The 26,518-nt window shown below is 36.5% G+C and overlaps 1 protein-coding gene across 1 annotated transcript in view; it reads left to right on the forward strand.

The window, feature by feature from the left end:
* Nucleotides 1-26,518, forward strand: part of LOC124776498 — a 45,163-nt gene that overhangs the window by 13,257 nt on the left and 5,388 nt on the right. The window contains exons 6-8 of the mRNA XM_047251516.1: nucleotides 987-1,138; nucleotides 7,720-7,845; nucleotides 21,187-21,317. Of these exons, the coding sequence (XP_047107472.1) occupies nucleotides 987-1,138; nucleotides 7,720-7,845; nucleotides 21,187-21,317 (409 nt within the window). The remainder of the gene's footprint in view (nucleotides 1-986; nucleotides 1,139-7,719; nucleotides 7,846-21,186; nucleotides 21,318-26,518) is intronic.

Raw genomic sequence — 26,518 nt, forward strand, 5'->3', positions numbered from 1 at the left:
CCACTGGAGACATTTTTTTGTTAACGGCTTCCAAAACTTGGTTGCTGAAAGAGAATATTGCCTGTTCAGTACAAAGACCGGCACTAAAACCAAACTGATTTTTGCTTAAGATACTGTGGAAGTTGAGATGGTCTACAATCCTCCTGTGCATGAGTTTTTCTAGAATTTTCGAGAAGGTAGTTAATAGGGATATTGGGCGATAGTTTGTAACAATACTTTTATCCCCTTTTTTAAAGAGAGGAATCACTACAGCCAACTTAAGTCTGTCAGGGACAATCCCATCTTGTAGGGATGCATTGTATATGTTGCATAAGATGGGACTAACAAATTTATAACAGTGTTTCAGTATTTTACTAGAAATATTGTCCACACCAGCAGAATTTTTATTTTTTAATGATCTAATTACTCTTATGACTTCGCTTACAGTAACTGGAGATAAGGATAACTGTTTCTCTTCTGCCTCATGCCCATTCTCCAATATATTTGTTCCTCCATCCACTCAAATTGAGAACAGTACTCATTCCAGCCAAACTGCAGCAACAGAACAAAGAGAAGAGAGGCCTGCTGAGAACTTAAGTTTACGATATGAGCAGTGGTCTCTAACTATTTATATCTTCCTTCTTTGTGAATTTGCTGTATTTTCCGTGTGTGGTGAGTGGTTATCTGTTCTCAAAAGCTATCAGTAACTATTTTGTAGTTTCTTAATAAGAAACTGGAAATACTATGGCTAAAACATTTGAATGCTGGGTGTGCAATACAACCCAAGGTGACGTTTTCTCAATGCTATGTGCACCTCCCAGGTGTTCCAGCAGTCAATGACTGCATCTACTGCAAAATACTGCAAGAGCACTTTGCAGATCTCCTGAATTGGTGTGCATATGTTAGATATATTTGCACAAATACCTGAATCATAGTTACTCTGTTACTTATTTTAACAATAAAATTTGCAAGGCTTCTAATGTATATGATATAACTGTTTGTTGCAGTTACAAGAAGTGGTTGTAGATGATACAATCGGTCAACCTTTTGATTTATATTACTGGGATATTAACCTTGATGGTGTAAAAGAAATAATTGTTACTGCGTATAATGGCAGCTATGGAAATGTTTTTGCTTATACAGTACCAGAAGACTTCAGGTGAGTTAATAATAATTACTCTGGTGGTACTCAGCATTATGAGCACTACACATTAAGTACCAGGAGGTTATGATTAAACTGCAGCTACTCATGTAGGCACAGCGTTTGCTGCAATTATCATATGGCATTGAAACTTTGTAGATATCATATGTTTTAATATGAAACTGATTACAACAGGAAAATATTAGTTCCAATTTTGGCCACCAGGTGCATATCTATCTCTCTACACTATTTGAATTAATAGAGGGAAACATTCCACGTGGGAAAAATATATCTAAAAACAAAGATGATGTGACTTACCAAACGAAAGTGCTGGCACGTCGATAGACACACAAACACAAACATACACACAAAATTCAAGCTTTCGCAACAAACTGTTGCCTCATCAGGAAAGAGGAAAGGAGAGGGAAAGACGAAAGGATGTGGGTTTTAAGGGAGAAGGTAAGGAGTCATTCCAATCCCGGGAGCAGACAGACTTACCTTAGGGGGAAAAAAGGACGGGTATACACTCGCACACACACACATATCCAACAGTACAGAAAGTTTTGTGGTCTATTTTACACTGATACTTTTACAAGATCCAGACAGTGTAGCAATTGAAACCTCATGATCCATGGCAGTGTTCTGAATTTGCTCTTTGGTTTCTGGCATGGACTGATGTTGAAGACGTGTAGCTGGGCAATATTTTGTGGAGTGATGAGGCACATTTTACACTACAGGATGCAGTGAATACACAGAACTGTCAGATTTGTGGTTAAGCTGCATGTTGTGTATGAAGAGCCATTGCACTCACCATATGTGACTGTGGTATGGATTGATAAACACCTTTATTCTCAGTCCATTCTTCTTTGAAGAGAATACACCCAGAGGTCCTATGAGGTATATTGTGACATCTGCACATTATCAAGACCTCCTTGTACAGCATGTGTTTTCTGCTTTGGAAGAGAGGAGCTGTATAGAAACCACTGTTTTCATGCAATATGGGGCACCACCTCATGTCAAATGCCCATTGAAAGATCTGCTTACTGTAACCTTCCATGAATATGTTAACTCCAGAGGTTTTCCTACAAGATCACCTCATCTAAATCCATGTGCCTTTTGGCCCTGTAGATATCTAAAAGAACACATTTACGAGGAATGTGTTCAGTCTGTACCTCAAGTGTAGGCCAATATGCAGGAACATGTTGCTCAGGTCCCACCAGAACTGTTGCGAGCAACTGTTGATCATGTCATTATATGGATGCAGCATCTTGTCAATGGCTTCAGTACTCATACTGAACAAATTGTATAGTGGCATTAGTAATAAAATCAGCATTACGCAATTCTCATTTGTTACCTTTTCTGCCCACATCCAACTCCTAATCCATTACATGTGGGAACACTTCAGTATGTCTTTCTTGCATTCACAGCACCAGATTTGAATTTGGTGACCAAAATTGGTCCCACATTAATGCGTTAGAATATCTACCAAATTTCATTGGCATGTGATAATTGCAGCTAACACTGGCTCTCTGTGAGTAGCAGCACTTTAATTATAACCACCCAGTAGTATAGTAAAAAAAAAAAAAAAAAAAAAAAAACTGGTGTGCATGTCTTACACCCTGTCTTTGCTATGGTTCTTTTTTTTAATAAATATGCATAGGCATAAATGGTCATTTCATTTTACTCCACACCCCAGTAGGCATGACCCAGGCAGATGACAAACTGTACTAGCATTCTTCATTTTCATCTGTCTTATTCTGTAGCTCGAGAAAACCATAAAATTATGATACAATATTACTGCCCAACACTTACATCTACACCTGCTTCCATGCTCTGCAAATTACTGGGATGTGCATGGCTGAGGATATGTCCAACTGTATCAGCTGTCAGGGCTTTTTCCCATTACATTCATCTATGGGGCACTGGAAAACTGATTCTTTACACGCCTGTGAGCATGCTGCAGTTAATCTAACCTTGTCCTCATGATCCCTATGGGAACAATATATGGAGGGTGGGGGGATTAGTAGATTCCTAGAGCCATCATTTAAAGTTGGCCCTTGAAACTTTTTTGGCAGACTTTCTCTGGATAGTTTCCATCTTCCCTCAAAGAGGCTGCCTTTTCAGATCTTTCAACATCTCTGTGACACTCTCCTATGGGTCAAACAAAACTGCAACCATTCATGCTGACCTCTGTAAATGTTCAGTATCCCCTATTAGTCCTATTTGGTACGGGTCCCACATGTGAGCAACATTCTAGAACTGGTCACATAAGTGATTTGCAAGTAATCTCCTTTGTAGACTGATTGCACTTCCCCTGTACTCTACCAATAAACTGAAGTCTACCACCTGCTTCACTTATGACTGAGCTGATGTGATTGTCCCATTTCATGTCCCTGTTAAATGTTACACTCAGGTATTTGTATGAGTCTATCGATTCCAGCTGTGACTCACCAATATTATTTTCATATCCCTCCATTTATCCACAACTTTGCGCACCACCTCTGTAACAACTGACATGCTTGCTCTCAAATAACAACTTCAATCTCACTAAGTTAAAAAAAATCCCTCCTTGACCTTGCACTGGCCTTTATATATATAGACAAATGACAGCTGGTATCTACTTCAGTTTAGCTGCAATGTGAATTTATCTTGATTTACAATGATTCCATTAGCATACCTCAGCTTCAGACAGTCAGATTAGATTAGATTAGATTAGATTAATACTTGTTCCATAGATCATGAATACGACACTTTGTAATGATGTGGAACGTGTCAGGTTAATAAAAGATGTCTGTACAAGATATTACATTACACAAAATATTGCATGACACTAATGTTTAAGTTGTTGTTGTTTTTTTTAAATTTATATCTAAAAATTCAGCCAACTATCTTTAGTTCACAAGAAGTTGTTAAAAACTTAAGAAAATCTTCAATAAGTTACTAATACAATGGCAAAAGTTGCTTTGTTGTAATATTATTTTTGTGGTGTAAATATTACAGAGAATTAATGTGTTCCTTTTGTGACTGAGCATTCAGACTTTTACTGTATAAGGAACAAATCATACATGATGCTACCAAACAGGTCTCATTCAGCTGTGGATCAGAAAAAGTGGCTATGAAATTATAAATTTTTGAATATCTCATTCACTGGATCTTTTAATAGAGTGCTTTGCACTACAAAAATATTATAAAGCACCCACGTAGTTGCTGGTATATGTTCCTCATAAGAAAAATACTAAACACTGTAATTTGCAGTCCATCATACAGTAGCATGTTAAGAGGTACAAAAATCTATCTATGTAACTATTAACTGATTTATTGCTTTCTTAAACTAATATGGTGAGGATCACAAGTATATGCCAGAAGCAGGTTTTGGGAGTAGGTAGCAATGAAGTAACAGTGAACAACAGAATCACTTTCATCATAGCTTACTATAAGGGGCGACAACAAAATTTCCATTTGAAGGCCATACAGTCCACACCTTCTATGGCAACAGGCAAAATCATCATGAGCTTTGACACAATGAGCCCACTGATGCACCAGGTTGAAGATAGCTGTTTGGTAAAACACTATGTCCTGCTGCATAAAGATGTCCATAGCTACTTGCTGGACATGCTTATCTGACAGGAATCATCGACCATTGAAGGCCATATTTAAGGAACTGAAGGCATGCTAATCACGTGGGACAGATCAAGACTATAGGATGGGTCCTAGAGTGTCTCCCACTTTATGTGACATGACTTCTGCTTTATGACATTTGGGATTTGGGAACATGCATTATCATGAAGCAGCAGCATCCGGCACAGAACTGTACATACCATTCCACTGTCGTGCTTTTCGACAGACATGCTCCTCCACAAAAATTCTTCATTCTCCAATGGATGTCTACCAATGTTGTCCTTTAGCAGCCAAGAAAAGAACAACAGCACATTGGTCCCATTTGAATGCATTAGGTAATAATGTTGCCAAAGTTCACATTTCTGTATCTACTACACATGCACTGGAAAGACATGAATGCCACACTAATCCCCTGCTACATCACAACAATGCCCTCAAATGGAAACTTTTCAATTGTTCTTTATAAACTCACTTTGAAAACTAACAACAGTCATGTAATTCTTATGGAAAAAAGAAATTATAACACCTCTGTGGTTTTATCCTTATAGGAACCAGTTTTCTAAGAAGCTTCCAAACCAGAAATTGGAGATCTCTATATTTTTCTGCAATCACTGTATTCAGTTAATGTTGTTGATGACAAAACTCAAGTGACAAAATTCAATACTGCTAGCATGCCAGAAATATTCAGTACAGGACCAGGCAGGTGGTTCAAGTAACACAGCATTTGTTAGCATTTTGAAGATGTTGCAGTCAGTGCAGGTGTCCACATTAGGTGATAACAAGCCAGTGCTCAAACCAATACGTAGAAAACTCTTCTAGAAGTGAAAGAGTTGCTAATTGATGGTACTGTTTTTGTTAGCAAGTATTAAACATTCCCCATCAGGCTAAAATATTTAAATATAAACATGCTATAGTGACACCCATTCACAAAAGTGAAGACAAATGATGTGTAGTTACTGGTACTGATAAGCCTCTCTCTCCAGCTAGTTTTTCATAAAATTGTTGGGGACATTATGATCCTTCTATCTTTATATCTGAAAGTTTATAAGTTTTTGGAGTTCCAATCAATTTGTCATTTTCTGTTTCATGAAATTTTGACAACTTCACTAGTTGTTGAATGCTGACTTCATTGTTCACTCTTTTGACTCCTACCAAACTGCAAAGTACACATTGGTCACTACCAGTTGACTGCTTCCTGATGTTGATAACTAATGAAACAGTCAATAAAAATTCAAATCTAAGAAAAAGCTTTGCAGAAGCATAAAAAAAGTTTAATTGATGAAAATGTTACAAGAGAGACCATAAGAATGATTAGACAAATATGTAAAGAACATAAGTATTACATGAGACTAATATAGCCACCCCAGACTAATATAGCCAACATTGTGATGCAGGTGCCAAATTTCTGGGACAGTGGAATACGGAAAACAATTGAGATTAGAATGGTGGATAATACAATCAATAGGGACAGAGGTTTTAAATTAAGTAAAGTGTGGGGTCTAACACTCAGTTAACTTAAATCGCATCAGCAAACATCTCAATGCTCTCCTTTGCTCATAGATAAGAAGCTTTTTAGTGAAGGGTTTTGTGTGACAGGTTGTAGTCCAAAGAGCAAGCCCCAAAATCTCTCCTCAACACCTGGTGAAGACAACAAGGAAAATTGTTGAAATATTGTGAAAGAGCCAATGTCAGCTTGACTGTAACTTCTCCCCCACACAGTTTGTGGTGCTTTGCAGAGTACAGATTAGATTAGATTAGATTTACTTTCATTAGATACAGAAGTAGGTGCAAACACAAAATCTCTTACACCAATTGGGGACATGCACTTCACTGTGATTTGCAGTGTATGTATCTAAACCTAATAAGATTACTGACAGTATTACATACAATGATATGATGACTTAATTGTAGTTCGGATTTTGTATAGGGTGCTCTACAGAAAGGACACTAGTATAATGTGCACTGGGAAAGTATGTTATTTTCATATATCACCTAACATGTTAGAGATGACAGAAAAATACAGAAAATATTATTCCTAGAAGATGCAGTTAACTAGCCGTCTACACAAACAAATAACAAACTTTACAAATACCTAATTACTATTATCTCAATAACAGACATAGGTCTAACACCAATCCCAGAATGGAGAAATATTATATACTAGACCTAAATACTCAAAGCTTCAATCTTGAGCTATAACATGCCTTGATTTTCTTATCTACAGATGCACCTATATCTACATATATACTCCACAAACCAACTTGTGGTGTGTCACTTGTCCCCTTAATTGTTTGTCAGGAATGGCCTGCAAGAGGAATAATAAAATGGAAATTCCATGTGGCTAGGGCCTCCCATCGGCTAGACCATTTGCCTGGTGCAAGTCTTTCGAGTTAACGCCACTTCAGTGACTCACATGTTGATGGGGATGAAATGATGATGATAAGAACAACACAACACCAAGTCCCTGAGTGGAGAAAATCTCTAACCCAGCTGGGAATCAAACCCAGGCCATTAGGTATGACATCCCGTTGCGCTGACCACTAAGCTACCATGGGTGGACAGAGGAATAATAGCTGATGTGAACTCAATCTCTCTAAACTCTTTCAGTCACAAAAAATAAACATATAGAGGTAATTGTCAAGTGATAGTACAAACATTTTGATCTAGAACCACAACTTGACACAACAAGGTGCAATTAAAATCATGACTAAATTTCCAAGGCATCTTAATTGATGAGCAATTCATGTTGTATGAACATGCTGATCAGCCAATGAAAATTGTAGTATTATCATACTTCGAGCTATAAAGGTTTCCTTGCTGTATCAAATGGCAAGTAAACCTGTGATAAATATTAAGTTTCTCTCTGTCTCTCTCATTTTTACGCACAAAATATTTTTCATGTATGCTTTTCTTTTTATGGCACATTACTTACCTATGTTAAGGTCTGCTTCTTTACTATGTAAAGTTTCATCATTTCTCAGAACAGGAACATTTGAGAGACACACACTTGCTGAAGGATTTGAGGCTAATTTCATTCTGGGAGGTCAGTCTATGACACCTGGTGCTGCGCACTTGTTTTACATCTCTGACGAACATGAGCAGTCAGGGTAAGTGTGATTATTATTTTTATTAGTTTTGTATTATTTCATCATTTACATCTCTGGTCAAAAAACGTTTGCTCATTTCATGGCACCCAGACCAAAAAAACATTTTCTCACTGACCATATTTGCTCTCCATAGACAGACTAGTAATCAGAAAATTTTAGCATTTTACATTTCTCTATTTTCATTTTATGTCATTTTAAGATTTGGTAGTTTTGACATTTTTAACACTGTGATGAGACAAAATGACGCTTTCTAACATCTGAAAAATAAATTACAATAGTTTAATTTATCATCCATTGCATGTAAAATTTGGTGGTCATATACTCTGAAGTATAGGGTTTGTAAACAAAATTATCTAGTACCTTTTATGTGAACTCATCAAGGAAAGAAAAGAGTAAATACTTATATTATTGTGTTTTATCTTGTAATAAACTTGGTTTAGCATTATAGTGGATATCACTTAAAGACAGTATGATAGTATGCAAAATATTTTTTTCAAAAATTCTCCTCAAAATGTGAGCTGTTACTCAGTAAAATGAGTTAGTATGGTTTTTCACTCCTTTGTATTTACTGCTATATAAGAAATTTTAGGACAGTTGTTTATTATGGTGTCTCTCAAAATCTATTATTGTTCCAATATTTGTGAAGACAGTTTCTTATAATTTTATATTTTCAATTTTATTATTCATTTTAATAAATAATATTTTGTTTAAAACCTAAGGAATAAGTAGCAATATAAATTATATAGTCACAAAAAAAACAACAAATATTTGTATGTTGGTATCCATGTTTTCTGGTGTACAAAATCTTTAATATTTCTTACATGGAAGTGTTCACTTTTGAAATTATGTGCACTTAATGAGGACTGTAAAAAGGAATATGCAAAAGTTAAAATTCAAAAACTGGCAGAAAATGTAAAAAGTTGCATTAGATGTTGAAGTGCAGAAAATGATACAGCATTAGTAAATACTGGAGGTGTTGAAATAGACTTACTGCTCGATATCATAAGGAACAATATACACCAATATACAGAGAATAAAAAAATTCACCTGCTGACTGGCTCTGCATCACTGAACTGTTCCTGATAATAAATTCAGAGTGCTTTTGAAATTTCTGATTATACAGTGCACTGAATCTTTTTAGCGAATAGAGTTTCTTGGCAGAACCTAGCCTGACAAGAGGAATGAAGCTGAAACCTGAAGTAAATGATTTAGTAATGAATTTTTGTGAAAATGATAAACTGTTTAGAGTTTCACCAGGTGAGGAGGATTTGGTACACAGAGGGAGAAAATTTTGGAAGAAAACAGTTGATTTGATGAAATTTACACTAAATACGCAGTCCACAAAAAAATGAAGCACCCAGAAGATGTGGTAGGATGTCAATGTAAATTTGTACATGTACACACCATTGGCAGGAATGTAAATGATTCGAATTGCAGCTCTCTGTGAGAAGTATAACAGCCACCAGAGTGCATTAATGTTGTTCATGTTTAGTGCTGTTACCTGGACTGATAGGGCATACTTATGGAAGACTGTGTTATGATCACCTGGCACAGTTTGAGGGGCACAGTGGGTCTCAATTTAGCCAGTTGACTGAATCATGCATTGTCTAGATTTATGGGGCATTTGGATATGTTGGCGAAGATGGGAACGTGAGGTCAGGCATATTTGCTGTCAAGGTTCCAGTAGACCACATCTAACCACCACAAGGGAGGACTGCTGTACTCTGCACCAAGCACATTGTAACTGCTTTACACCTGTGCCTGCCATCCAACAACAGCCAGTGGACTCCCTGCAATATTCTATGTCATCCTGAACCATTAGTCAGAGACTCAGCCAGACTAGGAAATTAATATTGCATTCATAGGCTTCCATTTGCACCACAACACAAACAACTGCACATTGTGTTCAGTGATGAATCACTGTTCTGCACCATCCCAGATGACCATCATCGGCAAGTATGGTAGCTACCTGGGAATACATCCCATTCTTACAGTGTTTTGGAGAGGCAAAGAGATGTTGCTTCTGGGATCATTGTGTGGAGCACCATTTGCGTATGACTTCAGGTAATGGCTGGTAGTGATTGAGGAAACTTTGAGAGCACAGCAGTACATAATGGACATCCTGTGTCCTCATGTGTTACCTCTCATGCAACAATATCATGGTGCCATTTTTTTGACAGGACAGTGCTAGTCCACACATGGCACCTGTCTTCATGGATTGTCTGTTTGATGTTGAGGTACTCAAGTGGCAAGCAAGATCTCTAGATCTGTCTCTGATAGAACATGTGTGGAACCAGCTCTGATGTCAACGCCTTTCCAGAACTGATATCCAGGTTATCAAGGACCAGTTGCAACAGTTGTGGACAATCTTGCCTCAGAAGAGGACACAATGGTTTTATCACACTCTTCCCAATTGAATCGGTTCATACATTCAGGGCACTGGGGATGCAACATCATACTGATAAGTGCTGTCGTACTGACATGTTCTCTGTAAATCTGATTTGATTTTATAATCACTGAAATGGCATCTGTACCCTCTCAACCCATGAAGTTTTATTGCATATCCTCCTCTCCTTCTGCATTCTTCACTTTTATGCCTGACACTTTTTATGCCCCAAATCATGTATTTTATCACATGGTAATGAAATGAAATGACCATATGACACCGGTGGCCAGGAGTCCCCCCACAGGGGGAAGTTTGGCTGCTGAGTTGGATGTCTTTTCAGTTGATTCCACATTGGGCAACTTGTGTGTCACAGCGATGTACTCTGGTTAGGGAAAAGTGTTGCCATTTTAAATTACTTTAACTTTATCAGTGTGGTTAAGAAAGTAAATAAATTAGAAGTTATGTTACCATCATCATTCTTTTTTTTAAACTGCTGTTGGTTAAGCCAGTTTGTTTTATAAGTTTAATTATTTAAAATTTCAGTTTTGTCGTAAGTATTTGGACCAGAATGAATGACATTGCCTGTCGCCATTTGTTCCTTAGTTTTTAAACAAGTATTATTTATTAAAATGGATAATAACATTGAAAGCAATGAAATTTTTTTAAAAAATATTAAAATATGCAAAAAATGACAGATTGTGTAAGATGAACAATAAAAAATTGATCTAAAAATTCCAGTGTAGCAGGAAATATACTTTCAAGGAGTGAAAACCTAACTAAATTTTATTTTTCCACATGATAGCTCTTGATTTGAGGTTTATTTTGGGGAAAAGAAGGGGGATTACTGCACTGTCTTTATGTGATATGCAATGCAATGCTGAACCAAGTTTTTCAGAAAGTAAAAGACAAAAATATAAGTATACAAATTTACCTGCCTTGGTCAATTGACTTCAAGGTATTTGGTAATTATGTTTACAATCCTTAGAGTACATGAACACTAGCACAGAATAGATGATAAATGTAAAGATTGTAATTTATTTTCAAGTGTTATTAAGTGTAATTTTGCGTCATTGTGGTGTCAAACATGTCACAACTTCGAAGCTTTAAAATGTCATAAATGAAAATGGAGAGATAAGATGCTAAAATTTGGTATGGTTACTTATTTCTAAGGAGAGCAAATAAGACAAATTTCATCCAATTCTGAGATAGTGGGTGAGATGGCTTGGTTGACTTGACATAGAATGTACCTTTTGTGGTTATCACTGTGTGTCTGTTTCCTGTCACTTAAAAAATGAAAATTATTCTTTTTCTATATTTGATTATTCTTGCATTTTTGGCTACAGGTTGTAATCTTGTCCTTCCACTCATCACCATTAAATTTTTGTCTCTTCATTACTTTAATAAGCTTCCACAGGTGTACTATGTACAAAAAACTATTCACACTTATTTTGATTTTCTCATTGTTGACTACAGTCACATGTAAGGGTAGATTCTTGAGACTGTAATTTTTTTTTAACTTAGTGGGTTTCAGTTGCTCTGATAACTGATGAAGTAAACTCTGTTTCTATGGTTTTTTTATTTTATTTGACCTATTCTTCTATGTCACACTGTCTTTACAGTTTCCACTTCAATAAAAACTATAATTACATTGTTAGTGCTAAAATTAAAAACATGTCCCATTCCATCAGAGGCATGCACACTACCATTTACATTCTGCGGTACTAACAATATTCTAAAGAGTTTACAAAACAACAGAGTTTACAGACTTTCTTGAGAAAAGAAGAATCTTCACCAAGTTATATCATTATTTTGTTAATGAAACCAGAAATAAATTTAAAAATTAGTGTTAGATTGTGCAATTAATATAATGAATTTTAAGTATGCCAGATATTTTGTAATTTCAAATATTTCTAAAGGATAAGTAATTTTAGCTGTATTGATTGTAACAAATTAATTTCTTTTTATACATTTTAGCCTTAAATATAAAACCTTGTATTATATATATATATATATATATATATATATATATATATATATATATATATATATATATATATATATATATATATATATATATATATATATATATATATATGGTTATAATAGAGGGAAACATTCCACGTAGGAAATATATATCTAAAAACAAATATGATGTGACTTACCAAATGAAAGTGCTGGCAGGTCGACAGACACACAAACAAACACAAACATATACACAAAATTCAAGCTTTCGCAACAAACTGTTGCCTCATCAGGAAAGAGGGAAGGAGAGGGAAAAGACAAAAGGATGTGGGTTTTAAGGGAGAGGGTAAGGAGTCATTCCAATCCCGGGAGCGGAAAGACTTACCTTAGGGGGAAAAAAAGGACGGGTATACACTCGTGCACACACACACATATCCATCCACACATAGACAGACACAAGCAGACATATTTAAAGACTGGTTTGATGCAGCTCTCCATGCTACTCTATCCTGTGCAAGCTTCTTCATCTCCCAGTACCTACTGCAACCTACATCCTTCTGAATCTGCTTAGTGTATTCATCTCTTGGTCTCCCTCTATGATTTTTACCTTCCACGCTGCCCTCCAATGCTAAATTTGTGATCCCTTGATGCCACAAAACATGTCCTACCAACCGATCCCTTTTTCTAGTCAAGTTGTGCCAAAAACTCCTCTTCTCCCCAATACTATTCAATACCTCCTCATTAGTTACGTGATCTACCCACCTTATCTTCACCATTCTTCTGTAGCACCACATTTCGAAAGCTTCTATTCTCTTCTTGTCCAAACTGGTTATCGTCCATGTTTCACTTCCATACATGGCTACACTGCATACAAATACTTTCAGAAACGCGTTCCTGACACTTAAATCTATACTCGATGTTAACAAATTTCTCTTCTTCAGAAACGATTTCCTTGCCATTGCCAGTCTACATTTTATATCCTCTCTACTTCGACCATCATCAGTTATTTTACTCCCTAAATAGCAAAACTCCTTTACTACTTTAAGTGTCTCATTTCCTAATCTAATCCCCTCAGCATCACCCGATTTGATTTGACTACATTCCATTATCCTCATTTTGCTTTTGTTGATGTTCATCTTATATCCTCCTTTCAAGACACTGTCCATTCCATTCAACTGCTCTTCCAAGTCCTTTGCTGTCTCTGACAGAATTACAATGTCATCGGCGAACCTCAAAGTTTTTACTTCTTCTCCATGAATTTTAATACCTACTCCGAATTTTTCTTTTGTTTCCTTTACTGCTTGCTCAATATACAGATTGAATAACATCGGGGAGAGACTACAACCCTGTCTCACTCCTTTCCCAACCACTGCTTCCCTTTCATGCCCCTCAACTCTTATAACTGCCATCTGGTTTCTGTACAAATTGTAAATAGCCTTTCGCTCCCTGTATTTTACCCCTGTCAACTTCAGAATTTGAAAGAGAGTATTCCAGTTAACGTTGTCAAAAGCTTTCTCTAAGTCTACAAATGCTACAAACGTAGGTTTGTCTTTTCTTAATCTTTCTTCTAAGATAAGTCGTAAGGTTAGTATTGCCTCACGTGTTCCAGTGTTTCTACGGAATCCAAACTGATCTTCCCCGAGGTCCGCTTCTACCAGTTTTTCCATTCGTCTGTAAAGAATTTGCGTTAGTATTTTGCAGCTATGACTTATTAAACTGATAGTTCGGTAATTTTCACATACGTCAACACCTGCTTTCTTTGGGATTGGAATTATTATATTCTTCTTGAAGTCTGTGGTTATTTCGCCTGTCTCATACATCTTTCTCACCAGATGGTAGAGTTTTGTGAGGACTGGCTCTCCCAAGGCTGTCAGTAGTTCCAATGGAATGTTGTCTACTCCGGGGGCTTGTTTTGACTCAGGTCTTTCAGTGCTCTGTCAAACTCTTCACGCAGTATCATATCTCCCATTTCATCTTCATCTACATCCTCTTCCATTTCCATAATATTGTCTTCAAGTACATCGCCCTTGTATAAACCCTGTATATACTCCTTCCACCTTTCTGCCTTCCCTTCTTTGCTTAGAACTGGGTTGCCATCTGAGCTCTTGATATTCATACAAGCGGTTCTCTTCTCTCCAAAGGTCTCCTTAATTTTCCTGTAGGCAATATCTATCTTACCCCTAGTGAGACAAGCCTCAACATCCATACATTTGTCCTCTAGCCATCCCTGCTTAGCCATTTTGCACTTCCTGTCGATCTCATTTTTGAGACGTTTGTATTCCTTTTTGCCTGCTTCATTTACCGCATTTTTATATTTTCTCCTTTCATCAATTAAATTCAATATTTCTTCTGGTACCCAAGGATTTCTATTAGCCCTCGTCTTTTTACCCACTTGATCCTCTGCTGCCTTCACTACTTCATCCCTCAGAGCTACCCATTCTTCTTCTACTGTATTTCTTTCCCCCATTCCTGTCAATTGTTCCCTTATGCTCTCCCTGAAACTCTCTACAACCTCTGGTTCTTTCAGTTTATCCAGGTCCCATCTCCTTAAATTCCCACCTTTTTGCAGTTTCTTCAGTTTCAATCTGCAGTTCATAACCAATAGATTGTGGTCAGAATCCACATCTGCCCCTGGAAATGTCTTACAATTTAAAACCTGGTTCCTAAATCTCTGTCTTACCATTATATAATCTATCTGATACCTTTTAGTATCTCCAGGATTCTTCCATGTATACAACCTTCTTTTATGATTCTTGAGCCAAGTATTAGCTATGATTAAGTTATGCTCTGCGCAAAATTCTACCAGGCGGCTTCCTCTTTCATTTCTTAGCCCCAATCCATATTCACCTACTATGTTTCCTTCTCTCCCTTTTCCTACTGACGAATTCCAGTCACCCATGACTATTAAATTTTCGTCTCCCTTCACTACCTGAATAATTTCTTTTATCTCGTCATACATTTCATCTATTTCTTCATCATCTGCAGAGCTAGTTGGCATATAAACTTGTACTACTGTAGTAGGCATGGGCTTTGTGTCTATCTTGCTCACAATAATGCGTTCACTATGCTGTTTGTAGTAGCTAACCCGCACTCCTATTTTTTTATTCATTATTAAACCTACTCCTGCATTACCCCTATTTGATTTTGTATTTATAACCCTGTAATCACCTGACCAAAAGTCTTGTTCCTCCTGCCACCGAACTTCACTAATTCCCACTATATCTAACTTTAACCTATTCATTTCCCTTTTTAAATTTTCTAACCTACCTGCCCGATTAAGGGATCTGACATTCCACGCTCTGATCCGTAGAACGCCAGTTTTCTTTCTCCTGATAACGACGCCCTCTTGAGTAGTCCCCGCCCGGAGATCTGAATGGGGGACTATTATACCTCCGAAATATTTTACCCAAGAGTACGCCATCATCATTTAATCATACAGTAAAGCTGCATGTCCTCGGGAAAAATTACGGCTGTAGTTTCCCCTTCCTTTCAGCCGTTCGCAGTACCAGCACAGCAAGGACGTTTTGGTTAATGTTACATGGCCAGATCAGTCAATCATCCAGACTGCTGCCCCTGCAACTACTGAAAAGGCTGATATATATATATATATATATATATATATATATATATATATATATATATAGATATATATATATATATATATATATATATATATATATATATATATATATATATTTTAAACAATGATGATGTGACTTACCATACGAAAGCGCTGGCAGGTCGATAGAAATACAAACAGACACATGCATACACACAAAATTCAAGCTTTCGCAACAAACTGTTGCCTCATCAGGAAAGAGGGAAGGAGAGGGAAAGACGAAAGTAAGTGGGTTTTAAGGGAGAGGGTAAGGAGTCATTCCAATCCCGGGAGCGGAGGGAAAAAAGGACGGGTGTGTCTGTTTGTGTTTCTATCGACCTGCCCGCGCTTTCGTATGGTAAGTCACATCATCTGTTTTTAAATATATTTTTCCCATGTGGAATGTTTCCCTCTATATATATATAAACCTTGTATACAAAATCAAATGAAATTCATTTAGTTAATGAAATTCATTTAGTTAAACAGCTGAGATAATGTTCACCTATACAAGAATTGAAAGTACACTTGGTATTGACTATTTTTATATATATATATATATATATATATATATATATATATATATATATAAGCTAGGTATTACTTCGTTCTTATTTTTAATACTTTTAAAGCAATCAGTTAATAATGTAAAAGTCAAAAGTGTTGTAGTACAAAATATTCATCAGTTGTTATTTATGATCTTGTGCCTCCTCAGAAAGGGTAATAAAATAAATTTTTGTAAATGTCATTTCAGTCAAAGGGAAATGCTACAAGAGTCACAAAGTGTTGTTAGAGCTCTGTTGCCTCCAGATAGATATTCCTTATTTTATTTGTTACACAATACGACATAATGGACAGTTACACTTCCATCTAACTCTTTTGGGTCCTGAGAAACTGTGGATATATTCTATCCAACATGCATTCGTCAAAATTACAATGAGATCTTTAAAGATCTTTCTTGCGAAAAAGGGCAAAGATTCACAGTAGTAGACCTTGTAAATACCTATACGTTGCAACGTGAGGGGGGGGGGGGCTAAATAGCAGTTCCAGAAACATATCTCCTGCTTAAAATTGTGTGGGTGGAAACTATCATTGAAAAATTTAAAGCCATTTTTCTGAATTGTTGCACTGAATATTAAACAAATATTTTTTAAAATGAATTGTTCCCATTTATTCAAGTACAATGATGTTCCTTGCTAGTTTCTTCATCATTATGAGTAGTATTTTAACTTGAGAGCTCCAGGCATAAGGTTGTTCAAAATGACATATGATCAGAATACTTATTTTCAGAGGTGAACATGTATTATTGTTCCTCAACTGTAGGACCTCATAAGCTAGCTGACATTGCAAACCAAACATATACTAAGTGTCTGAGGTAAACAGCATCTGATAGAGTGAACTAACTTTTGACTTGCCATTTGGATTATTCTTTAAAAAATATTGGCTGTTAATGTAATAATACTATGAAATGGAAAGTTGCTACTCACCATATAGCAAAGATGCTGAGTCATAGATAGGCACAAAAAAAAGACTGTCACAAATAAACACACACACACACACACACACACACACACACACACACACACACACAACTCTCATTAACTTTGTGACAGTCTTTTTTGTTGTGGCTATTGGCAACTCAGCATCTCTGCTATATGGTGAGTAGCAACTTTCCTTTTCATAATAATGTTACATTCCATCCTGAATTTTCCATTGTTTGATTTTTGCCTGTTTATGACTTTAGAGCATTTGGCACGTAGCAGACACTGAACAAGATTCTTTGTTGAAATTTAAAACATGGTAGAATTATAACATAGGTAACCGTAGTTATCTTTGATAAGGCTTGATGATTATGCCCTTCCCATTCTTACATTAAATGGTTAAATTGTAAAGAAGATAGCATCCTTTGGTAATTTGGCCTGTCAGTCAGTCAGAGATCACAAAAGAGTTTCAAAGTGAATTGTAGGGGATGGATAGTGTGTTTTGAACAAATAAAAGTGAAACAAGGGTATTACAATGCATTTAAATTAAGCCAGACAGTACTGAAGAAATTAGATTTGGAAATGAGATGCTGAAAGTACATGAAATAAGGCCATTTGGACCTCCTGAGAAAATGAGTCACCTCTGTGATTTATAATCTAATGTTCATCGTAGTAGACATGTTTTGCTGTATGGGTAAAAAAAGTCTGATTATGGAAAAAGAATAGATGACATATAAAGTAGATGGCTAACAGCAAGTAAAGCTTTCCTGAAAAAGAAAAAAAAATGTTTTTACATCAAATTTAAGTATTAGGAAGTCTTTTCTGAACATATTTGTTTTCCATGAAGCCTTGAGAAATCAGGTAATATATAACTGGCCTGTAATTTGATACATCTTATTTTTTCCCTTTCTTGAATAATTCTTCAAGCAACTAGGGGAAGCTGCAGTTGACAGTGGACTGTTCTGCAAATGGAACTGTGGTGGTGTAGTAATGTTATCACATTTCTTAATAACATAATCTGTGGTGACATCTACATCGATACTCTGCAAATCACATTTAAGTGCCTGGCAGAGGGTTCATCAAACCACCTTCACAATTCTCTATTATTCCAATCTCGTATAGCGCACTGAATGAACAAGCACGGAGGAGTCAAGCAGTATATTGCTCCCTCCTACGTACATCTCGTGAAGAGACCATGAGGATAAAATTAGAGAGATTAGAGGCCACACAGAGGCATACCGACAATCTTTCTTTCCAAGAACAATACGAGACTGGAATAGAAGGGAGAACTGATAGATGTACTCAAAGTACCCTCCACCACACACCGTCAGGTGGCTTGCGGCGTATGGATGTTGATGTAGATGTAGATGTAGATATCTTCCTGTACGAGCTCTGATTTCCCTTATTTTATCAAGGTGATCATTTCTCCCTATGTAGGTCAGTATAAACAAAATATTTCCACATTCGGTGGAGAAAGTTGGTGATTGGAATTTTGTGAGAAGATTCTGTCGCAAGGAAAAACGCCTTTCTTTTAATGATGTCCAGCCCAAATCCTGTATCATTTCCGTGACACTCTCCCACATTTTGTGATAATATAAAACATGCTGCCCTTCTTTGAAATTTTTCGATGTACTCCATCTGGTGAGGGTCCTACACCGCACAGTAGTATTCTAAAAGAATAGAAGGTGAAGAGGTAGTACAAGAACTATGCTGCACAGCTAGTGAATAAACTTTAGCTGCTTTTCACTCCTTGATATTACCTTTTAATAGCTTGTGAAAAACCTGATTCATTGACTAATTTGTCTTCGTAAACCTGTACACTATTAGAAATGTATTATTCAGTAGTTTATTTTAATATCCCATGATTTGGAATGTATTATGTTATATACTTAGTATTAATAGTTAATTTCTTTCATAACTGTAAATTATATGGTTTGATTATGCCTGTACCAATATGCAAAAAACCAGCAGTGTTACAAAATAGGCTAATAACTCAATACCTAGATTGCAAAAATAACTGATGAAACAATAGAAAATAAGGTATGGCAAAGAAAAAGTCAGAACATATCTGAATGGTTTTGATTTTTATGACGAAGTTGTACTTTTGCTTCTAGTACAGATAAATTTCAACACCATATAGAAAGACTAAATAGAGCAAGTCTAAAAGTAGGTCTACCCATGTAAATCGGTTACAGTATGACTAAAATGATGTATTTGATTAAGATCATAATAATGGTTGTGGGGCTTAGCTTTATGGCATCAAAAGAATGCGCAGGGCAGATTTAGCTATGAGAGTAGGCAGATATTTAGGAGTAAGCAAGTCAGAAAACTTATTTATGGGTCATCTGAGTCTAAAAACTTTACCGCAGTGTTTAGAATTACTGATTTCTTGTTTTCATGATTTGATCATTAACTGGTTCAACTTCACCATGATGGAAGAAATATCTGCTTGCATAGTGAGTTCAGTGGATAGTTCTAGGATTTGAATTTATTCCTTAGGTTGCTGAAATATTGGATGAGAGAGTAAATTTCAGAGAATACAGGACTTCCCTAAAGGTGTAGGCTTTAAGAGAGAGAATTCTTAATGTCATTAATTTAGGAGTAAAAGTAAAAACTTAGCAAATAGTAGAGGCTTTGAGTCATTGATAAGCACTTAAAAAAGACTGAAAACTTAGTTCTGCAGTTCCGCATGTAGATGGGGGTTGGGGGATGAGAGGCTGTGTTAGGTGACATTTGTGACAGGAGAAAGGAGGTGAGGAACACGAGGGAGAATTGGGGAAGGAGTGCTGATGGCTCAGAGAGCGGCTGCCGGTTGTATGGGCTACAGATAATGGAGTGAAAGGTATCGGGTGCACATGTTAGAAATGTGACACATGGGCATGAGCACCACTAAGCTCAAGAAACACACAATGATGATAACATGGGGAATGGATTGGGAGTTGGGCCAAACAGATGAAGGGGAAACTGTGGGAAGAGGTTGTGGGTGCATGATGAGTGAAGTTAAGGACTGGTGTCATAGTGGAGGTGTGTGTGCGAGGCATGGGACTAGTGAAGATTGAGGGCAGTTGGATTTCTGGACCAAAGGATGTGTTGCAAGGATAATTTCTATCTGTGTAATTCAGAAAATCTGTTGCGGGAGGGAAGAATCCAGATGGGGAGTGGCTTTTAAAGTAGCACCCAGCAGCATGTTCCACAAGGGGGGAGGGGAGGGAGTCACGTCTGCTCTTGGCCACAGTATGGCAGTAGCCATTCATTTGGGGGGGCAGTTATTTGGTGGTCATGCCCACGTAGAATACTGTGCAAAAATTGCAGCAGAGGTGGTAAGGACATGGCTTCTTCCACAGGTGACTCTGCCTGCGATGTGATAGGACAAACCTGTGACAGGAATGGAGTAGGATGTGGTGGGTGGGTGAACAGTACAGTCTCTCATCTGGGTGTTCCACAGAGATATGCCACAAAAGTTTTCACTCTTGTTCATGTGCCTGCTGACATCTCAGCACCTCTACTATTCAGTGAGTTGTTACCTTTACCCCTAAATTACTTACATTTTGCCATAATGTTCTGTACCATATTTAACCCTTAATGTGAGATGTATGATAATATAAAAATGCATAAACTGTTATTTTTAGTTAGCAAATGTGGATGTGTTGAGGTGACATGTCATACAAGTCAGCATTAACACCAATAAATTTCTGAAAACTACAGATTTCACAATTTTTTCTCTTGTGTGTCTATCACCTCTCAGTACCTAACAAGGAAAGCTCATCTTAGATACTGTCGACACAATATGCACTCAAAATAGAATAAGCAGGTTAGAATTCAACCATAGATTCTACATCTTTTTATCATGAAACATTTTTTTGGTGTCCTCATCACTTTAGATGATAAATACTGATCACTGAAATACTTTCTTATAGGGAAAAGCCATATATACTTTTGTCAGGTGATGATGATGGAAAGCACTATATTCTCACAGCGGCAAGTCAAGACAAAAATGACTGGAGCTATGAGAAAAATGTTTATTTGGACACAAAAGCTACTACAACAGGTAAGGTGTTGTGATACTTAAGAATGACAATCTTTTTGATGCTACGAGTGAGCTGTTTTTGGTTTTTGACAATGTTCTTGTTCTTTCACACAAAAGCAATATCACACACACAAAGAATAATTCAAATTGATGGCTGTTTTACTTAATATTTGATTACCACTTTAACTGCTTAAGAGATGGAGCTACAATAGTGTCCATGTAAGCACTTTCTAATGTCACTGATTTACCCACATGTGTTAATTGATGACCCAAATTACTGAAGAGTTATTAAAAGCATAAGTGTTATAAAAACAGCCTTACTTCAGTTTCCTCTCTTCATCAACTAACAGTCTCTCTAAGAGGATGCAAGAAATTTTGCCATATAGCTAGCTAACAAGAATATTACTTGGACTGTCGAGGATACAAATGAATCTTGCTGTAACAAAAACAAACATGTTTTATTGAACGTAGTTCCTTTTAGAGCAACACATAAGATACAGGTTGTATGCAGCACCGAATACATTGACTGGACAACAGTAATACAGGGTACAGAATAAGCTGGACACTCATCTACAATTGCTTAAATAATACTGTTTCCTTGGCAGCTCACCAGAGCGTGGCAGTGGGTTGACCCAGGTGTGCCTCTACGATTAGGCCTGCAAACTTTATGGATGCACGAGCTCTGAAATTGCACACACCATGAGTGACACACACACACACACACACACACACACACACACACACACATGCACACAATAATATCGATTATGTTATTGGCTCCAAGGTTCTGAAGGAACTTACTCAAGCTACAGAACCAGTACATAAGTAAACATCCTTACAATGCTGCTTTTAATTTTATGAGACCATATATTGTTACAGTTTTTTTTGGCAGCTTATTGTTCGTAATTTTACAATAATGTGGCGTCCCTTTTGGCGAACATGGTTTTTACTTGGTGCACATGAAAGTTTATTTTCCATTTAGTGTTATGACAATGAATATTTTGAGTTTTGATAGATGTATTACAAAAAATTGCATATATTTCTTAATAAAAATACATGCAAGAGTAAGAATTCATGTCCTTTTAAAGAGAGCTCAAAGTGATCTCATCCTTCAGGGCAGAATGTACATTTACACATTACAAGTCATCAGGCATTCCTTCTGGCAACAGTTTTCAAGCACTTTCATTAAATAACACATTGTTCTTAACCTTCTAAATATACTGTAAATGTGTGTATCTCATTTGCAGTTGTCCTGGAGCAAGACCTCAGAAGTTTTGTACTGATTGCACTTACAATGTCTGTGTCTCACATCTGCATTATTAATGTCTTCACAATTTCTGTTGATGATGTAGGAATTTAATGGTACTATTTATTTTTATTATCAGCTTGTCAAGGCTGAACCAGTTTACAATACAGCTCAGTAATGCAGGTAGTGTTTTCTGAAGCATTCCTACAATTTTACCATTGATAAAGATACTTAATTTAGATTTGTAATTAAGCTGTTTCATCTTCATAGCCTCACATATCTATTATAAATAATGTTCTTTATTAATATATAATGTAAGATATTGTGTCTTATCAGATAAATTTTTCATAAGCTCTAGTAGATAAGTGGCATCACAAGTCTCAGTTTTTGCACTTATTCTCTGGTTTATGTTCCATAAGCTAAGTCAAGTTATTTTTCCTGTTTTCCATCCTTGGTTACATAAAACGTCAATGCTTTCATCAAGTTTAATGACATAAATTCACACACCTACCCCCCCCCCCTCTCTTCCCCCAGCAATTAATGGTGTGATAGAATATATTATACAGTCATTAGAAGAAAAAAACTTGTGTCTATAATATTTCTATATGTCTTCTAAGCTATAGCACTCAAGGACAAGCAGGAGAACAGATACAATTATACCTATGGAACAGGAAATAGTGTGTACCAATATAGAACAAAGACCAGTCACAAACCATCAAATACAGAGTGGCACAGGATTTATAATTAGGTCATTGCTATTTATTCCCTTTATATGCGACAGAAATGTTGAACAGAAAGAGAAGAAAACATTGTATGCAGATGACCTGACAATATTGATCGGTGAGCAAAATATGGAACAGGTTGAGAGAACAGCATATACTTCTACAAGCATTGCAGTCCAGTGGAAAATTAAGTGGTTATAAACCAGAAAATAAAACTATATATTCAGTGAAGTCTGAGTATAAGGATTTAGAAGTGGACAAAACAAGGCTGGAAGAAGTAGAATCCAAAGTCTGTCCATAAGGATTTAGAAGTGGACAAAACAAGGCTGGAAGAAGTAGAATCCACTAAATTATTAGGTATTACTGTGGCTAATGAACTAAATAGAAACAGTGTATTAATTCTGTCTGTAAGAAACTCAGAACTGTCACATTCATAATGAAACAGCTGCCACAACACACAGACAAACAGCTTCTGTGCAAAGTATACCATGGATTCTTTCAACAGTACCCACAGTACAGAGTGACAGTATGGGGAAACTCAAACATTCAGGGAATGAAAAGAGTATTCACATTGAGGGGTAAGGGATGGGGGATACTTCTGAAACATAAAGAAACTGCTTCAGAAATCTTGGCATCTTATCTTTTACTTATTTGTAGATATATGAAACAACAATATAAATCACAAAAGACAGTTCAGAGTGGATCACAAATGAATGATAATGTACCATCCACAATGCTCAGAGAAAAAACGAGATATGAAGCATATTCCTCTGATAGACAATTCTTGTGGACCTAAAAGGACTTTAGTATCACATTATGAAGAAATTACTCAGAACCCTATATCATAGTATACACCACATTAACTTAACAAAGAAACTCAAAAACTATCTGTCAGTAAAGATATTTTGCAGGTGAAATTGTGCCTATTAAATTTAATTTATCTGGGTTTTTCTTTGTAATCAGTGGTGTTTAAAGAGGGAAACCAAAATGATTAGTCCTTAGGAAATAACTGATACTGAGTGTTTTCTGTTTTTGATATGTTGTACATAACACACACACTTTATGCGTGCAATATAATACTATAGAATCAAATAAAATTTAATTCACTTCAATTCACTCATTATAATGGGCTTTCCAAGTTTGGCATCTCACACATTATGTAATTCAGTTACTAATCACAACATGGGTGCATTTGTCAAGGAGTCTGCATTTTATGTTGGTACTGTGTCAGGGTTACAGACACATTTCTCTGAAAACAGCTACAAGCTTAACATATTATTATCGTCTCAGATTGTAAAAATAGTCTTGGAATTCTTGCAATCAAGTGCCAATACATTTACTCCCTAGTAGTACTGCTCGTTAATAAAAAGAGTGAACTAAGGATGAACTGTGAAATACACATCTCGAATAATATAAGTTAATAATAGTAATAATGATGAAGAGAATGATGATGATGATAATAGTAATAATAATAATAATAATAATAATAATAATAATAATAATAATAATAATAATAATAATAATATAATACTTGTTTCAACATTGAATGATTCTTTGCATATATACAGAAACAGCAAATGCTACTAATCTCAATATACAGCACAGTAATATATTTTTCTAAATACGTCACTGATTAACATATGATAAGATTACACATAAATAGTAGTGATGGGGCAGCTGATTGGTTTTAACAACCAACTGGCCCATTGACTGCTTTTTCATTCAGTCAGTTTTATCAGTTGAATGAAAGAATTGAATGAAACTAGTGTCTGTGGCCCTGTGAGATATACAAATGTTTCTCACTCATTCTCCGGGTTTGAGTAGTTTCGCTAAATGTGAGATAGTGGAATGACACAAGTCTCTGATAATTAAGTCTGTTATTTGAATGTTTTCACTCAGTCTCTAGGTTTGAGAGGTTTACTTAGTTTACATATATTCAGCCTTTTTCCATTTGAGGGTGGTGCAGTGTCCTGGGAGCCAGGTGCACGGTGCCACCACTGCCAATCTCTAGCAGTCAGGAGTGCATCCATCATGAGGAGGTGGCCTGCTTGCTGGCACAGTGTAAGGAACTGCGCCATCTCCTCCTCATGGCTGCACTCCAAGCAGCAGCAGGAGGCTCATGTGGAGCATGTGTAACCTGAGAGAGGTTTTTAACTAATGTTCATCATCACTCACATCTTTTCAGTAAAACAAAATGCAAACAGTTGCTGAAATTTGGCAATGCCCCTTTCTTCCTCACATACTGCCAAGGGATCTTTTTATGCTCAACTTTCAACTTTTTAGCTCCAGAGAAAGAAAACTGGTGTTCTACAGATCGGAGCGTGGAATGTCAGATCCCTTAATTGGGCAGGTAGGTTAGAAAATTTAAAAAGGGAAATGGATAGGTTAAAGTTAGATATAGTGGGAATTAGTGAAGTTCGGTGGCAGGAGGAACAAGACTTTTGGTCAGGTGAATACAGGGTTGTAAATACAAAATCAAATAGGGGTAGTACAGGAGTAGGTTTAATAATGAATAAAAAAAAAGAGTTCAGTTAAGCTACTACAAACAGCACAGTGAACGCATTATTGTGGCCAAGATAGTCACAAAGCCCATGCCTACTACAGTAGTACGAGTTTATATGCCAACTAGCTCTGCAGATGATGAAGAAATTGATAAATGTATGATGAGATAAAAGAAATTATTCAGGTAGTGAACGGAGACGAAAATTTAATAGTCATGGGTGACTGGAATTCGAGAGTAGGAAAAGGGAGAGAAGGAAACTTAGTAGGTGAATATGGATTGGGGCTAAAAAATGAAAGAGGAAGCCGCCTGGTAGAATTTTGCACAGAGCACAACTTAATCATTGCTAACATTTGGTTCAAGAATCATAAAAGAAGGTTGTATACATGGAACAATCCTGGAGATACTAGAAGGTATCAGATAGATTTTATAATGGTAAGACAGAGATTTAGGAACCAGGTTTTAAATTGTAAGACATTTCCAGGGGCAGATGTGGATTCTGACCACAATCTATTGGTTATGAACTGCAGATTAAAACTGAAGAAACTGCAAAAAGGTGGGAATTTAAGGAGATGGGACGTGTATAAACTGAAAGAACCAGAGGTTGTAGAGAGTTTCAGGGAGAGCATAAGGGAACAATTGACAGGAATGGGGGAAAGAAATACAGTAGAAGAAGAATGGGTAGCTCTGAGGGATGAAGTAGTGAAGGCAGCAGAGGATCGAGTAGGTAAAAAGACGAGGGCTAATAGAAATC

This window comes from Schistocerca piceifrons, chromosome 2 (assembly GCF_021461385.2).
Source record: "Schistocerca piceifrons isolate TAMUIC-IGC-003096 chromosome 2, iqSchPice1.1, whole genome shotgun sequence".
In the NCBI taxonomy this organism is placed as follows: Eukaryota; Metazoa; Arthropoda; class Insecta; order Orthoptera; family Acrididae; genus Schistocerca; species Schistocerca piceifrons.